Raw genomic sequence first — 18894 nt, forward strand, 5'->3', positions numbered from 1 at the left:
GTGATATGCAGCAAATTGCACTGTCAAGCCCTAGCTCACTTCACTAGGAAAGTAGTCGGGATCCGGGAGAGTTCCTTGGTGTCCTAGGAGTCTCCCGATCAATCCAGGAGAGCAGGCTAGAATGGACTAAATAAATCGACCATATATAAAGCTCTTGGTGTAGTTTTCGCCATTTGTAAGGTGACTCAAATATTTTAGGATGTTATTCATTCTCTGACCATTAGCCAGCCAACAGCAGTAGAATCATTGAAGTTCGTCAGCTCTATAAACTCTAAGGTGCTCCTGTGTGTGCTTCCATCCTTATACCTGGACTGCCATAAATAGGTCAGAACGAAATTATTTGGTGCCTTCCCCTCTGATCGTAATGTGCTGAATGCAAATGGGCAAAGCACTTTCACATTCTGTGTCAAGAATATTGCCGGATAACTTTTGTAATGGGGACACCAATGGCAGTGTATGATAGGTTCAGATGGGATATCCCCTGCTACTAAAGTACTAAATCAAGTGTTCCCTGGTTTTTATAGCAGCTTGTGTGCATATGCTATTACAGTACTGTAGGATAGTACCAGATTATATAATGGTGGTGTATTTATATCAGACTACCTGCTCACTGTATGAGGCTTACCAAAAGTAGACTAATAATAATCTTCAAGATGTAATACAAATAAGAATTTATACAAATGAGTTTAAAATAAAAAAAAATATATTATATATATATATATATATATAATATAAAAAAAATACATCCAAACACGACGAGGTGATGTCATACGTGTACACAAATTCTGCATGGGTTGAAAAGCTTTGCAACTGTAGGCAACTGCTACATGCAATAAAGTTCATTTCCAGACTCAAACTGTCACTAGGATGTATTAAGTTCTGGAAAGTAATAAAGTGGAGAGAGATAAACGACCAGCCACTCAGCTCCCAACTGTCATGTTACAGGCTGTGTTTGAAAAATGACTGTTAGGAGCTGATTGTTGGTGGTTTATCACTCTCCACTTTATCACTTTCTAGAGCTTAATACATCTGTCCCTGTGTCTTCTAAACCCCGTTCTTATATGCTGAGGAACTATACATGTGCAACTATAGCATATCATCAGAAAGAAACAATCTGAAACCTAATATGCCCTCCTTTACTCATCAACTTCATAACTACAGTATGCCAAACTCTTGTATAAAATCACAAGAAAGATTTTGGGCACTAATGGTAACAATTACTTCAATATAATACAGAAATTTTTTTAGATCAATACAACCTGCGCCCCACAGACCGGAGCTTAGTCCACTCTCAGGAGCACTACACCTCCAAATCAAAACATGGACTGGATGCCTTAAAATATCTCTGTTAATACTGTTTATTATTGTATGTTTAAAAATGTCCACATTTTTAATATTTAAGATCGTAAATGTTATTCTGTATTAGGCTTAAGGATGGTTATTCATTTTTATTCGGAGCAATGATATAGATTTATCCAGATTTTGTATAACACTGTGAATTTTTTTCCTGTCATGTGATCTACATCAGGGTATATATACCCTTCAGTTTTGACATTCATTACACCCTTAGCGTTCCCGCTAGGCTGTTTTAGCGGGGCCCTCTTTCTGGAAGGCAAAAAGCGCCCTGCCCTAACAGCCTGCGGGAACTGTCTTCACCTGCGGGTCGCAGTGTCCCGCGGGTGAAGAAATGTGCGGTGACCCGGTCACCGCCGGAGAATAGACACCGGGCGCATGCGCCCGGCATCTATTCTCCCTGTCCGCAGGGCTTGGGGGCTGCCCGGCGTATCCGTAAGTGCCGGGCACGCCCCCAAGAGTGACGAAAAGGGGACGCGTCTTATAGACACGCCCCCTTTTCGGTGACTACTCCCCCTTCTCGGTCGCGAACGTGCCCTCTCTAGCTCCGGCGCCCTGCCTCGCGCCGGAGCTAGAGTGAACACTACACCCTGAGGAAGGACCAAGGGTCAGAAACGCGTTCGTGCTATTTGTAAAGTATTTTCTGGACTTTCTTGTATATTCTCTGTGGTACCTTTATCTGTCTACTAAATAGTAGCGACAGGTGCCCCAGAAAGAAAAAAAAATTGTATTCACTTTTATTGTTTTTTTGGATGTTCATTTTCTTGAAGATTTACTCTTTTATCTTGTTCACTAAATTCCATGTTTTTATGCTAAACTGAAAAGGGTTATTTTTAACTTTTTGTACATGGATAATATCCGAATATGAAAACCTATCTCCACTAAAAAAGAAACCTTTATGGGAACATATTTACCAGAGTGTTGTCTCTGAGGGGTTCTTAAGTGGGGACGTGAGATAAAGATCTTTATAGCCACTTTTGAAGAAAGATAGATACCTTTATATGAATGCATTTTATTTATTTGAGGTGAGTCTTACGAGGGAGACTCCAGAAAAATCGGGAATGTTCTTATACTGAAGGCATAATCTGCTGTATATTTCCTTTTCTGTTTCAAGCTAATAACACTATCCTGATGGATGTCCACTTACACATAGTCAAGGGATCGCGCTTTTTGGACCACTCTATTGTTTGTTGTATCTCAATTACTTAAATGTGTTTAAAATGTATCTTCTCTAATAAAAGGTAATTACTTGCTGCTCCTAAATAGTACCTCTGATTAATACTCAATACGTCTGGTCCCTGTGAAGAAACCGCTACCACACAAGGCGGAGAAATGCGTAAGGGGAGAACAGGTTTTTGCTGTACTGACGCTCATCTTTGAAAGCTTCATCTTGGATTATCATTTGCATGTACTCCCTCCCTCCCGGCATTTGTGTCCATCAACCTTGCCAATATAACGGAGACACGCAATCTCCCAGGAGGACTCCCTCTCCCCTCCTGGCACTGAGCTGGGTGCCTGGAGCCGATAAGCAGTAATGACTAGGCATCGGGAGATGGGGGGAGGTCGAGGTAAAATCTTTTCTACTGACTTTGAATTGAAACTATATCAGCAACTCTTTGGATGATTTTAAATTGCACTATTGTCAAAGAACATTGCTAGTTTTACAGCACTTAGTTACCAATAATTTTCTCTGGCAATTTTGAAATTTTTTTTATGTGCAAAAGATTAATCACTTGTAATGGTGTATGGAGTCCAATTGCAAAAGCATAATAGATCACAGGAATGGGAATGGGGAAAAAGGAAAAAGAAGTCTCTTATTGGTGCACTCGCGTAATAATATACATATATAATCTAAAATGTAACTTAATAAATCACTACATAAAACATTTTTTATGTAATGATTTATTAAAAGTTACATTTTAGATTATATATGTATATTATTACCTGAGTGCACCAATAAGAGACTTATTTTTCCTTTGTCCCCCATTCCCATTCATGTGACATATACTCCTATACTGTCGCTGGTAGCACCCCCTTTCCTAGGATTAACTAATGAGAATAAAGTACTAATAAGATTATATAATATTGTTTCCCTTGGCAGGGAAGGGTAATTTAAAAACTACAAAGAGATAAATATTTATGCACCTGTGCAGTGGATACACTTTGGATTACTGTTAAAAGCATAATAGAGACAGCTACTTTGTGTAATACATTTTAAGACTCGTAGCATGCTTTTAAAATATCACTGGCCTGATATATATACATTAATCCTTTTTATTGTTCGGTTTATTTTAGTAATTTTTTGTAATTCTGTATATATAATATTGCGCTCTTTGAGGAGATTTATTCTCTATTGTTCTATCTTGTATAAATGCTGTAATTTTATAGTTTTATTTTTGGGTGAACTAAATTATGAAAGTTTGGCGCAGTATATGTTGTTGCATTACATTTTTAAAAAACTTTTGGAGGAATCTCTTGAACCATGTTTGTGTTTGTTTTTCCACTTTCCCCACACGAGGCCTCTAAAATAATGCTGTGCTGTACATACACTAATATGCTACCAAGAGAATGACAAATACGGCCTGAAAATAAAATAAAATGTTTGTTTAAATTAAGAAATTAAAGGGGTTGTAAGAACTGGCTTCTGGGGTAAACGGCAACCCACTGCATGCAGCAGCCAGGGCCTTGATACATGTAACCACAGTTAGTTTTATTTCTGTAGCAAAATAAACAAAATCATAAAAATAAATCCTAGCCGCTCCAGCTCTTTCTGTACATTAGTCTCCCTCTCAAGGGATACCCAACTCACACAAAACAGCCTTTAAATACAGCACTTACATAAAGCCATAGCAGTGTCTCTTAAAAGGTCTGTCAGTTTGCTCCCCAGGTAGTGAGAGACTGCTCAGAGAAACTGGCTCACCTTTTATCAGCCTCTCACATGTGGTCTGGTAATCAAGGCTGCTCATTACTTGATTATCACACATTAGTTAAAAACCTGGGACAGATATACCTCCCATCAACAACTTCACCAGTGCTTTTGTCACAATGGTTATTTCCAGTGAAATTGGCAAAATTACCTAAACTTAACAGCTGTTCTGCACATGAAGGGGTTACAAACAAAACACCCAAAACCTAATAAGATCTTTGAAGCATTATACTCTAGATATTGTTTAAATGGATTCGTATGATGTTTCTATATTTTACCTGCTATAAATTTAGCGTTAAATAGCTGAACCCAGAGGGCAACTGGGATTCTGTTTTGTTATGTTCCGTCATAAATGGATTCTAAAATTCCTCTGGGTAAATCTGTCAGAAAATCATAACTTAACTAAAGGACTGTGACTCATACTGTATAGAACCGGTGTGACATTCCATTCTGTTATTTGCAGGGACATGTAGAAATAATGTGATTTAGTTATATCTGATTAAAAAGAATTGAAGTTGATGGCAAGGTAAAATTTTCAGTAGTGTTTTAGATTGTCATGTGGGAGGCATTCTGTTTTTGTTACCATTACTTTTAGAAAAAGTTTTGTGAGACACAGAACATCATTTTGAAGTGAAAGAAATGCTCTTTACAGTTGTTGAGGTTTCACCTTCAGCCAAAATGCACTATTTGTGGCTTTTATATGTTTATACATACATACACATAACTAATTCCTATGGCCTGTATCTGAGGGATGTAGTGGAATCGGTATGAAATACCGATGGACGGGATGCCTGCTTTCAGTACACAGACAGTAGCGTCCCGATTGGTCAGATCCCGACAGGGGAACGGTAAGTAATGTTCCCCTGTCCTATTTACCCCCTAGCCCTCCTTTCCTGCACCCTCATATTAACCCTATCCCGCACCCTAATCCTCCCCCCTTAGTGCCTAACCCTCCCCCCTTATTGCCGAACCCTAACCCCCCCTTCCCCCGGTGGTGCCTGAACCTAACCCCCCCTTCCCCCGGTGGTGCCTGAACCTAACCCCCCCTTCCCCCGGTGGTGCCTGAACCTAACTCCCCCCCTGCCCGGAGCCTAGCCCTAACTTCCCCCCCCTCCCGCAGCCAAACCCTAAGTCCCCAAGACAATAAAAAATTCTTTGGGCGCTAGTCTATCTGGTGACAGTAATTACTAGTCGAACTGCAGCCTTCCAAAGGGTATTGCTCCCCTTAAATAGTACAATCAAAAAAAGAACTTCAAGAAAGAGAAGTGAAGGTGCTATTCAAATAGTAGGAATAAGATATTAAATTTATTAAAATAAATAATCTAAACAAACATACACATTTCACATATAGAAATAATAATTACTAATAACTGAATTTTAGCACAGCACTTCTAATATAGATATCCAATTGGTGCTCAATATTCTAGTGAAAACACTACAATTTTATAAACACTTCTGTTCACAAAACCACATAATCATTTCCAATCGCTTATTAAGATTGCTTAAAAATTAGCATGCTTATAATTGATTATAAAAAGAGAAAAAAATAGAAAGGAGGCCTTCCTTATATTAAAAAAAGTCACTTTGTAACCATAGGCTCATAATATCCTTTCATCCGGTTATTGATTTATGTATTATAGTTGTTTTATCATACTGCACTTCATAACACAGATTATTTTTGTTTTCACTAGAATATTGAGCACCAATTGGATATCTATATTAGAAGTGCTGTGCTAAAATTCAGTTATTAGTAATCATTATTCCTCTATCTGAAATGTGTATGTTTTTTTAGTTTATTTATTGGAATAAATTGAATATCTTATTCTTACTAATTGAATAGCACCTTCACTTCTCTTTCTTGAAGTTCTTTTTTTAACCCTAAATCCCCCCCGGGCTGCCTAAAGCTGACTCTCCCCCTGGCGGCTGGTACTTACCTTTCCCTGGTGTCCTTACGATCGGGATGCCGTCAGCCGGGATCCCAGTGTCCGGTATCCCGAGTCATGTTGGGATTTCGGCGCCGGTGTTGTCTCGGTGCTGGGGTTCTGACGGTTGTCAGCATGGTAACCGCATCCCAATGTAGTTAAACTTTCAGCAATCATAATCTCGACAATGAGAATGGGGACACTGTCAAATACTGGATGCCAACATGCTAATAATACAATTTAAAGCATTTTAACAGTGTTGGCGTTGGAACTTGATCCTTTGTGTGAAGCCAACACTGTTAACATTCTTTAAATTGCTTCATTGGCATGTCTGCATGCTGTGCTCAACCAAACAGTGCCCCCATTCTCATGGTCGACATTATGAATGTCTAAAGGGGGGTATCCACTAGACGATAAAGTTGAACGATAATGATAAAATCGTTCAAACATCGTTTGAACATCGTTTGCAAATCGTGCAGTAATTGTTTCTAACGATGTACGGTGCGCACTCCCGCTGGTCGTTTGATCGTATCCTCCATCGACTGAACATGCAGGTCAATTTCACTTGATTGCTTACACATCGTTTACGCTGAACGATCAAACGATGAACCACTGTCTGCCCACTATAGCTGAAAGCTCTCAATCACAGATTAAAACAATATAGTTTATTGTTAGATCTTTTGCAAATCGTTGGCACATCTTTTGCATATTGTTCAGAGTGGAAGATCATATTTCAAGGGAAACTTCAAGGGAAAATCGTTTAGAGGTTGGACAGGGATAAAATCGTCTAGTGGATGTGCCCCATAAAAGATATACCAAACACAGATCTGTATATTATATCCAGGCATACCCACCATTGTTGGTTCTAGTCGCCTGCAAGAGACAAATGGGAATTCATTCAGAGTCGTAAGCTATTTCTGCAGCAGCTGGGATTTTTCTTTTAGACTGAGGATGTGTGAAAACATGCTAATGCAACAGCCGCCGGGACTTGTACTGAGACACCCACTGAGGCCATTGCAGATGTCGTCAACCAGCATCGGACGCAGATCGGGCAAACATCCGCTCCTTGAGTGAGTCTATGGTCACTCAGAATGGCGAACGTAATTGAGACGCCGGAACCATGTTCTGTGCGTACGGATTCGCAGATGCAGGATTTGATACGCCCCTGAAACGGCCAAGACACTCCTGCGATTTTGTCCGACATTCCCGTTGCCTCTTCCAAACATTTCCTGCCTGTCAGTCACACTGCGAATACAGACTTGCAGTGTGCGAGTATGGTAATGTAACTTGATGCATGCGCTGTACGAGTCAGACACATGCGCAGTCGCAAAAAAAACGCTTGATTTGCAAAAACATCGGCATTGCATATGACTCTGAATTAGTCCCAAAGTTGGTAATCTTGTATTTCATGAGACGAGAACAAATGCCTTTGAAAATTGATCTTGGTACAGGTTGAGTCTCCCATATCCAAATATTCCAAAATACGGAAGATTCCGAAATACAGAATAATTTTGGCATGACTGAGATAATGAAACCTTTGATTTTTGATGGTTCAATGTACACAAACTTTGTCTAAGGCACAAATTATTAAAAATATTGTATAAAATTACCTTCGGACTGTGTGTATAAGGTGTATATGAAACACAAATGAATTTCATCTCTGTACACAAACTTTGCTTGAGCCACAAAATTAATGAAAATATTGTATACAATTACCTGCAGGCTGTGTATAAAGTGTATATAGCACATAAATGCATTCTGTGTGTATATTGCAAGATCAGGTTGAGTCTCCCACATCCAAATATTCCGAAATACGGATTTTTTCTTTTGGCATTACTGAGATAATTAAACCTTTTGATTTTTGATGGTTCAATGTACACAAACTTTGTTTAAAGCACAAAATTATTGAAATATTGTATAAAATAAGCTGCAGGCTGTTTTTTTATGGGGTACAGTATATAGACCATAAATGCTTTCTGTGTTTTATTTGGGTCCCATTCCCAAGATATTTCTTTATGATATGCAAATATTCCAAAATACAGAATATTACGTTCTCCAAAATACCCCTGGTCCCAAGCATTTTGGACATGGGAGACTCAACCTGTACCTGTATACATCCAATGTTAACATTACCATTATTATAACCAAACAAATAGCCTTGCTAGTATCCTTTCATCTGAAACACAGGATTGGCAAATTCTGAAAACCCGCTGAGTGGCCCCAAACACTAAAGCCACACTAAAATAACCTGGGTGAACTTGGGTGTATAGCTTGTCCATATTCTGGCCTTTTCTTATATATATATATATATATATATATATATATATATATATATATATATAAATCATACAAACTCTGCACTCACCATTATATTCCAAATTGTACTTTTAATTCCAGGGAATGTTCATTCCAAAGTATTGCAATCATTTGTCAAGCTGACCAACCACGTCGCAGTCTTCCCATTCTGGTCAATCCCTACAATGACTCTCAAAAATATGAGCATTTGGCTCCAGATATCACATAGATTTTAAATACACATTATGCTTCTTCAATGGCGCACACTGCGATGGAACCATGCAATTTTATGGGGTCACGGGTGCGAACTCAGTGTGCGTATCCGCTCGCGGATGCACGCTTCACGCCATGCGTGATGCGATTTGCCGCGTACACAGCAAAGTTGCAAGAGGACATATCTGTATTATGCACCTTGAGAAAAATGTTTTAATAAACGTTGAACCACAGTTGCATGGGATCTTGTCAGCATTGAGAGCCGCCGATAGAATATATATAATATGGGCTCTCTCTGCAGGCATCATACATTACCGGGTGCCCGCACAAGAATTATTATACAAGTATATACATGTACCTGTCATCCTTAGGGTCAGGTGTGTGGTGGTGGGCAAGTTTGCACTTTGTCCACATATTTAAATTACTTTGACAATAAATAATTTGATTTGGTGCTGTACCACCAACCTGAGGCACCCCTGCAAGAGTCCTGAGGCACCCCTGCAAGAGTCCTGAGGCATCCCTGCAAGAGTCCTGAGGCACCTCTGCAAGTGTCCTGAGGCACCCCAGGGTGCCACGGCACACAGTTTGGGAACCAGTGCCCTAAGAGCTCATTACACTTTGATTTTGCACAGCAAAGTTCAGAGAAAGTACAGGCACAAATAGTGTCCATAAACAGCCCTAGCATTTGAACGTGGGGAAAAGAGTATTCTATACTGCCCAAAATGTTTTTACGTTTGTGTGTAGAAACCCTTTTATATAAGACCATTCAACTTCCAATATCTGTTTGTTCATGCATCTGGTGGTGGGCAAGTTTGCACTTTGTCCACATATTTACATTACATTGACAATAAATAATTTGATTTGGTGCTGGACCACCAACCTGAGGCACCCCTGCAAGAGTCCTGAGGCACCCCTGCAAGAGTCCTGAGGCACCCCTGCAAGAGTCCTGAGGCACCCCTGCAAGTGTCCTGAGGCACCCCTGCAAGTGTCCTGAGGCACCCCTGCAAGAGTCCTGAGGCACCCCTGCAAGAGTCCTGAGGCACCCCTGCAAGAGTCCTGAGGCACCCCTGCAAGAGTCCTGAGGCACCCCTGCAATTGTCCTGAGGCACCCCTGCAAGTGTCCTGAGGCACCCCAGGGTGCCACGGCACACAGTTTGGGAACCAGTGCCCTAAGAGCTCATTGCACTTTGATTCTGCACAGCAAAGTTCAGAGAAAGTACAGGCACAAATAGTGTCCATAAACAGCCCTAGCATTTGAACGTGGGGAAAAGAGTATTCTATACTGCCCAAAATGTTTTTACGTTTGTGTGTAGAAACCCTTTTATATAAGACCATTCAACTTCCAATAAATATCTGTTTGTTCATGCATCTCTAATCCTCCTTCTCTGATCATGGTCATTATATGCCATGAAATTAAGTAGATGTTGCAGCATCACAGGGTAATAACAGAACAACCCTACAATGATAGGGAAGTGTCGGTAATCCTATGTTTTAATGGCTTCACAAAAATTTGTTCTGAATATGTAGTAAAAACAGACGGTGTAATGGTTAGCATTACTGCCTCACAGCACTGAGGTCATGGGTTCGATTCCCACAATGGCCCTAACTGTGTAGTACTCCCTCCCCGGTGCCAACCTAACCTTCCCCCCCCAGGGCCTAAGCCTAACCTCCCCCTCCCCACGCCCTAAACCTAGCACTCCCTCCCTGGTGCTAAATCTAACCTCCCCCCCCCCTAGTGCCTAAGCCTAACCTCACCCTACTCGCACGTTAAACCGAACACTCCTTCCCCGGTACCTAAACTTAACCTCCCCAGTACCTAAGCCTAACCTCCCCCTCCCTGCAACCTAAACCTAACACTCCCTCCCCGGTGCCTAAACCTATCCCCCCCACTAGTGCCTAAGCCTAACCTTCCCCTCCCTGGTGCCTAAACCTAACCTTCCCCTTCCTGGTGCCTAAACCTAACCTTCCCCTCCCCGCACCCTAAACCTAACATTCCTTCCCCGGTGCCTAAACCTAACTTTCCCTCCCCGGTGCCTAAACCTAATCCTCCCCCTCACCGCACCCTAAACCTAACCCTCCCACCTCAGTGCCTAACCCTATCCTCGCATCGTAACCTATTTAACTGCCGATCCTGGTGCCGGGATCCAGACTCTTTTGGGATTTTGACGCCGGTATTTAGACAGTTGGCATTCTGGGATGCCGACTACATCCCCTGTTTAACCTCACCACCTGTAGACATCTGCTTAAGTTGCCATGATCAGTGCAGACTTATACATGTAGAAAAGATCTATCTGATTTCAGAGTGTGCTCACTGCTGAATAGCTCATAGTTCTTTCTACACTCCCACAACACGGTATTGGTATGTAATGTCGGCTGTCGGGACGCGTCCTGTCACAATACCAAGAGCGGCATCCCGATGGTTGGTATCCCGACAGAGGGTCGGGTAAGTATACTTACCCTCCCCCCTTCTCCCCTTAACTCTCTTTTTTTGCACCCTAAACCTGCCCATGTTTTCCCCCTTTGTACCTAACACTATCCCTCCCCCTTAGTGCCTAACCCTCTTCCTCCCCCCTAGGGTTGCCTAATTGTAACCTCCCCCCAAAACCTAACCCGCTGCACTGCCTAAACCTAACCCTCCCCCCTGCGGCTAACAGTAATGTCGCCCCGGACTTCCCTCGTTCAGGCTGGCATCCTCCTGTATTCCGGCGTCGGGATTAAGATAGACGTCGGTATTTTGACGGCTATGTTAAGTCCCTTCTCGGGCTTCCCCCGTCAGGATTTAGATCGCGGCCGTCGGTCTCATAGCTACAACCCCACAACACACTCTCTGGTCACTTCGCTTAAGTTAAAATGCACAGTTGCTGCCTCGCTACACCTACTTATCACATTATCAGCACAGTCTCCTGGTGTGTCCTAGTTGCACCACATTGCAACTTAGACGCATTTCCGTCAGAAAAAAAAGAAGCAAAAAAAAAAAACAGAGTCTCACGGGACCAGGCACGCCAAGAGGGACTGTTTGGCGCAACTGCAGCAAAGACGAGTGAGGACACATCTGTATTTAAAAAAAAAGTTTTCCTCATATGTGTTCTACATGGAATACTTACTTGTAAATAAGGACAGGAGGCAAATGACTGCAAACCTGATGTTTTTCCGGATGTTGTACTATTGTAATATTCATATGGACACGTAATAAAAGAGCAAAAACACAGGGCCTGATTCACCAAGGATCACATATGCATTCGGCCGATCGTTACGCAGTGCGTGAACGCTCCACTGCAATCAGGACTGCAGTGGTTATGCATACCCATCGCCGAGTGATTGACAGGAAGTACAGTTTGTGGGTGGTGACAGGTAGTGGTCGGAGAAATGCAGACGTGCTAGTGCGTTTGAACACCTTTACAGGGGCGTGCATAATTAAGTTCCAGCGATGCCGTACACAGCCTGAGCTCTAGATACCGGCAGGAAGTTTAGCAGTTTGTGAGGTCAGCTCAACCACAACTGTGCGTATGGGTCCGATGTTACCGATGTTTTCCCAGACTTGCAAAGGTATTGTAAGTAATGGGAAGTTGGCGGTTTTATACAGAGGTGGGTGTCTTGGTATAGTACTGCGATCGCATTCATTTGCATAATTTTTCAGCGGCCGGGAGCGTGCGTGTGCAATCTTGCGATCCTGGCTGAATCTGGCCCACAGACCATACAGATCCACGTGATACATGCAGTCGGTTCTCTTTTTTCTGGTCATTGCCATACAGTTGTACAAATGTCCATATCTACCTTTTATCAGTTTGCACTCCATGCTGGACTCCTAAGTGGGAAATTTCACAAAGTACTTAATGTAAATGAGCTAACAAAAGGCTCAAAATTAGAGAGAGTTGTAACAAATCTTCATAATCCTCAAATTAGCAATTGTCTGAATGAATAGCTTTGTACAATGATCTGTCATTATGACTAGTCTTCAGTCGGCGAGCCTCCCTCTTATATGCCCATGTGAACATCTTCCCTATTGTGCTGCATAAGTGAATTGTACTTCTGTGCTTCTAACGCTTTGAGGCTGGCAAGAGCAAGTTTTAAGCTAAGCTCTACAAAGTAATTATGGGTATAAATGATAGACTAATCGCATGTATAAACATGCTTATCCCTGATACAAATTAATACTGTTGATACAAGGGCTTTGAATTCTCAAATTTTTAATTGTGCCATCGCAAGCATGTATTATATTTCTGTGTAATTTTGTTTTTTCTTCTTTTCTTTTCTGTTCTAGACTATATTGGATATGACTTTTGGGGCAGGAGGTCACACCACATCAATACTGAAGCAGGCTCCTAATATTAAAGTATTAGCGCTAGATAGAGATCCTGCTGCGTATTCAATAGCCCAACGTTTGTCCTACTGTGACGGGTAAGTGCGATATTTGATGAACCATACTTTGACTTGAAGTACACCAAATCGGCGAGATTTCTTATGATCCTGTTCCGAGACTACTATGTGTCATAAGAACTGAATATAAATGGTAAATTTTTTCTCTATCGTGGTAAAGTCCTTGAGGATTGTATTGATTTAACCAAAAGTTGCCTCTGTTAGTCATAATAACATCTTTATTCAAAGTGGGATTCACCAGCATGGCGATTATACTTTACCGTCTTCCACTTTGCCAAACTGCACAATCTGTAACATTTCCCTCTTATCTGTTTAATGGGTCCCCGAAATGGATTAAAATAATACTTAACTCTATTAAATATAATCTCAGAATAGCTTTTATTAGTATAAAACATCTACCAAACAAATCGTTGGAGGTATTTTAATACTTTTTAAATACATTAAAAGTAGCTTAGTTTAAATTTACTTATATTAGGGGTAGTTTGAATTAATCTAAACACATTAGGGTTGCTTAGATTAACAAATACACTTCAGATGGTGTTTGTTAGATATTTATCATCACATTTAGCGGGCTTATGCGGATATACACAACCCATGTCCTTTTGTAGCTCACACCTATTCAACCTCTTTGCCCCTTACACAACCACTCCATGAAACTTTTATGTCATAGATTGTTGTCATGACTGAGGGTTGGTTTGGGTTGGGACAGGCATGGGAGGCTGAAGAGGAGATTTGAGAGGCGTGAAGGAATTTAGGTGGCTTGAGCCAGGACATCCTCATGTATTGATGTGAGGAGGTAGAGATATGTCAGTGGATGGTGGGCTCGAAAGCAAGGACAGGAATAGAGTGTCTTATTGAACAGCAGATAGGAATGAGACTGGATATATAGGGCCTGATCCAGCAAGGATCGCAATTGCAAAGCTGCACGCAGGCTATAGATATGATGTATGCACGCGGGCTATAGATATATGATGTATGCACACAGGCAACTTTGCAACGGCGATCCTTGCAATAATACAAATGTAGCAGGAGGTGTATGACACTCCATGTTGCATTTGTGAACCCAACATTGTGACGGAGGTCGCAGACTAGGATCACCATCTCGACCATCGATGGTCGCGATGGTGGACTGCGCAGGACGGCCAGCCAGCTGAGTAAGCCTCCGCTTACTCACAGACTGCGTACTTCCACGCAGTCCCTGGGCTGGCCACTCTTGTAAATCAGGCAGAGGCATTCAAGGGCATGCGTGCGTCTTAGCAGGACCCATTCTGCACACTTGCAGAATGGGTCCTGCGCACGCACAGATTCCCGACAATTGTGATTCTGTGTTCAGCAGTGCACTTGCGTGCACTGCTAAATCAGGCACATAATACTGAAGGAATGGGCAGAATCGGATTGGGCCCGATGATGCTGGATTGAGAGCTGGATCGGTTTGAGACCGATGTTGATGAATTGAAGAACTTTATGGCTTTGAATCCGATGTTGATGAACTTGATCAGTTGGGACCGATGTTCATGAATTGGAGAACTTGTTAAGAGTCCGATGTTGGAGGTATCGACTAGGACCGATGGAGGCTGTAAGAACAATTCTCAGTGGTAAAACCAGACTGGTGTGCAAGATGGTATAGGAGACTTGTTTACCAAATTTAGGAACTGGATATAAAGGACTGGGACCATTCAGATACAGAGTTCCTGGGAGCTCAGCACAGAGCTGTAACTTCAGCAAGATGCGACGTTGTACTGGCAACAGAGGCCAGTCAGGAAATGGAATTTATAGGGGAGGATCCCCAGGGATTGGATGCATTGATCAGCTGGTCTGGGAGCAGCGATCTGAGTGGAGGAAGAGCATCAGATGACACCCCAACATGGCTGCGCCCATATTGGTGTTTATGAGGAAACTCTGGCTTGCAGCTTGTGTGCCATATTGCTGGGATATACACTGTGGGCAAGGAGATGCGGAGAGCCATCTCCATGCTCAGTGACAGGACACTGAGTGGACGGGGCAGAAGCAGCACAGACAGGCCTCAGTACCAGCCGGGAGCGATGTGCAGAGTGAGCGGACCTCTGTGCTAGCCTGGACAGGCACCGGAGAGGTAAGAAAGTGGTTTTTAAGGGCCAGAGTGTGACCATTGTTAGTTTTCACATCCAAGGCACTCTGGGCCTAATTCAGACCCACTCGCAAGCGGGTCGATGTTGGCCCTGTGCGCATGCACACGAGGGAGCCGGCTCCGTCGTGCGCATGCGCGAGACCCGTATAGCGACGGCCAAGCCGTCGCTATGGGTCTCGCTACAAAGAGGGCGTGCTGTCGATGGTGAGTGACAGCACGCCCCCTTTGGTGGGCGTGCCGGGGCCGTTGCTGCCCAGACGGAGGCGTTCCCATGGGAACACCTACCGTCTGGGGACGGCCCCACTGACATCACAAGTGATGTCAGTGGGAGTGCTCTCGGCTCTGATACAGCCGAAATCTCTCTGGGGCTTGCCGCAACGAGACCCTACCACAAGGTCTCGTCGCAAGCCCGATGGTCGCGTTGGTCTTGACCAGATGGTCTGTCAGAGCTTCCGGCTCTGAATCAGGGCCTCTGTTCTGTTTGGTTCAGTGTGTATTTGTTTACAATATCTGTTCAGCTGTTGGCAGTTTTAATTAAAATTGTTTGCACAGAATGCATGCTTGTCAATTCTCCTGAAATGTCCAGTCTTCCCCATTTGAAATTATTGGCCCGGGGGTTCGATGACTTGAATCTCATTGATTCTCATTATTGTGGCCCAACACTGCTGTATAATGGAGAAAATCACACTTTTCTGGAGCCATGATGACACATTAGATTTACCTCGTCCCCTGCACCTCTGTCATGGTACCCTGGTAGAGGTTTTCCAAATGTTGGCAAAATTGTGTGCTCGAAGGAAGTAAAATAGTAGAAAATAAAGATTGTAATTAGAGGTTGAAAAATGTTTTAATGATCACAAGATGTTAAAGAGTCATCAATGATTTACACACATTATCGCACCAAAAATTGGTGAGTAGCTCCAACAGCATACACTATTTAATTTTTTATTTTCACTTTCCGTTCCACTACGCTCAGAAGAGTCCATTTTCTATATACTGCGCAGTACCACACCCTTAATAGGGGAACTAAACCCAACAATTAAAATGCAGTTTTCTGAACCTTGTTGATAATTATCTAAGTTTTTATTTTCTCTGCCCTCCACTAAAATTATGTAATTGTTAGGGGGAGATGTATCAAAGCTTCTAAAGTGTGGATAAGTTACGCATAGCAACCAATCAGCTTTTAGCTAGCATTTATCAAGTAAATTTTTTGAAACAGTAGGCAAAAGTTGATTGGTTGCTATTGACAACTTCTCCTTTTGTCTACTTCTCTACTCTTTAGAAGCTAGGATACATCCCGCCCTTATGCCGGGTACACACTGGAACAATGTCATTCCGATTGGGCCAAATCGGAACGATATATCGTGCAGTGTGTATGCACGATATGTGCGCTCCCGCGGTTGCAGGCGATGTCAGGTTTTATGTGCTGCACACCAAACCTGACGATATCGCTTGCGGCTCCACGCATGATAATGAAGGACGGAACGAGTTATCTTTCCGTCCTTCAATAATCGTTGCAATGTGTACCGGCAATCATGTGATGTCCAGGGTGTCCCTGGAGATAGGCATGATTGCCGGTTGCAGATCCTGTGCTCAGCCATTGGTCAGCTGAGAAGTGATCAGATTCCAGTGCTCTTGAATCTCTGTGCAGGCTCTGACCAATCACAACATGGCATCTCTACATTCGCCAAGACTAAGTGCATCTAAAAACAACTAAATCAAAACACACTGCATGAATCCGTATGGAGAACTGCCGCGTAACCGTGTGTTATTTAATATAAAATCTGCCTGCTGAGCCACGTTACTTTAGTAATATGTCTCTTTCTTGTAGCTTGTATATTGAACTGTATTTCACTTTATTGTCAGCGTATGGTTTTATTGCTTGGGCTCCTTAATTAAACAATAGAATGAATCCTTACCTCTGTTTTACCGATAAACACATTTACAAAAAAAAAACAACAGTTTTTATAAATTTACTGTAGTGGTTAATTATACCTGTGAACCCATTTAGATAAACATTCCCCTGTATGTTGGGTGTATGTTGTTCAGTGCAGTCCATTTAAATTTAGAAGTAGGCACTGTGGACAGTACTGTGGAAGAGAAGACTGCCCACATTTTTAGTGAGGTGGTCATCAAGAATATTATATAAGGAACCAGTTGGACTGATCCCCAGCTGCCATATATATTACCTTTTAAGTGTTTGTGCGCCTTTTACATGAAGGGTAGTACACAAATACGGCACAGAAATTTCGGGTCGGACCTTGGGAGAGCTCCAGCAATATAGGACATTAAGGGAAATTTAATAAAGAATACAGAATTTTTTTTTCTTTTTTAAAACAGACTTTGGGGTCTATTCATCATTAAACCTGATGGCATCAAGCAAGTAAAGGATCTAACTTACCACAAATTGATGCGACAGTCTCAAATCTACCATAGCAATTCATTATCCCTCCAATGCAGGGGCAGCTTCTCCAAAAAAAACAAGTGCACAGCGGCTTTGCTGGGTCCGAACCAGGAAGTAAAGTGTGCGTGATAATGGTTTAACATACCACCGTAAAATAATTACTTACCGCCACGGTATGCAGTAATATTAGGGGTTAAAATGCGGCCAATAATACATGGACCCTATGTCGCACAAGATATGCGGATATCATCATTTCAGCACATATCAATCTGATGCTTAACCCAGCAGTGCTTGAGATGTATTGTAAAGAAAATAAGTACAGTTAGTGTTTTTTAATAGCTCAGGGTAATGAGCTCTGAATAAGCATTTGCTCCCAATTGTGTCTGTAATCTACTTCAACTGTGTTTTGCAATACACATTGGGAACTGACAAGGCCATAAGAATCAATGATCCCAACCTTAAACGGTGTTCTTCTGTGTCCACTTAGTGAGCTGACAGCATGACAAAGACCAAGTATGCATGCCCAGTCATTGCAGCTAGTGACTTTTACCAAATTACCTAAATTAAATCAGCGAAAGAAGTTTCATTCAAATAGTTCAGTTTTGAATGGATCTATTTGACCATGTTTACTGTGCAAAATAAAGGTATTTTCCACCATATTTATTTTTTAAAATTCATATAGCTCAGTCTTTAGCAAGTCTATGCACAGATAGGCACTGTTTGACGCCTATTTGAAGATTGCAAATTTAAATAATTTTACCATTCTTGGTTACAGTAACTCAAAACAAAGTGCATAGTGTTTTGTTTAAAAAAAAAAAAAAAAAGGAACATTCTGCTGCTTTGTGGCTGAAGAGTTGCATATTAATGTATCAATTTCTATGAAACATCAGCGGTCCTATTTACCATTTCTCACATTTTTACACCAAAATGACTGCCATATTTCGCCGGTTTTCACAAAACAAATTTACCCTGCCGGGAAACCTCTTAGAATACCTGTCCCAGCGAAAAGTTTTGTGGCTGCAATGCGCTAGGTTAGAGGTTCCCAAATGCGGTCCTCAAGGCTCCCCAACAGTTCAGGTTTTAGATATATCCATGGTTGAGCACAGGTGGTTAAATCAAATTGACTGAGGTACTGATTAAGTCACCTGTGGTCAACCATGGATATCTCTAAAACCTGAACTGTTGGGGAGCCTTGAGCATCGCGTTTGGGAACCGCTGCGCTAGGTAACAGTATTTTACAAATGTGTGTTACAGGTGAGATGTCCTTTCTAGCAGCGCCTGTGTCTGCGTATTGTCCTAT

General features: G+C 42.0%; 1 protein-coding gene across 2 annotated transcripts in view; it reads left to right on the forward strand.

The window, feature by feature from the left end:
- The window catches only part of METTL15 (methyltransferase 15, mitochondrial 12S rRNA N4-cytidine), a 230647-nt gene that overhangs the window by 104518 nt on the left and 107235 nt on the right, over positions 1-18894 (forward strand). For both annotated transcript variants that reach the window (XM_088470478.1, XM_088470477.1), the window contains one exon: positions 12971-13107. In XM_088470478.1, coding sequence (XP_088326604.1) covers positions 12971-13107 — 137 coding nt within the window. The remainder of the gene's footprint in view (positions 1-12970; positions 13108-18894) is intronic.

Source organism: Taudactylus pleione, unplaced genomic scaffold, assembly GCF_031769625.1.
Source record: "Taudactylus pleione unplaced genomic scaffold, aTauple2 ptg000100l, whole genome shotgun sequence".
Classification (NCBI taxonomy): Eukaryota; Metazoa; Chordata; class Amphibia; order Anura; family Myobatrachidae; genus Taudactylus; species Taudactylus pleione.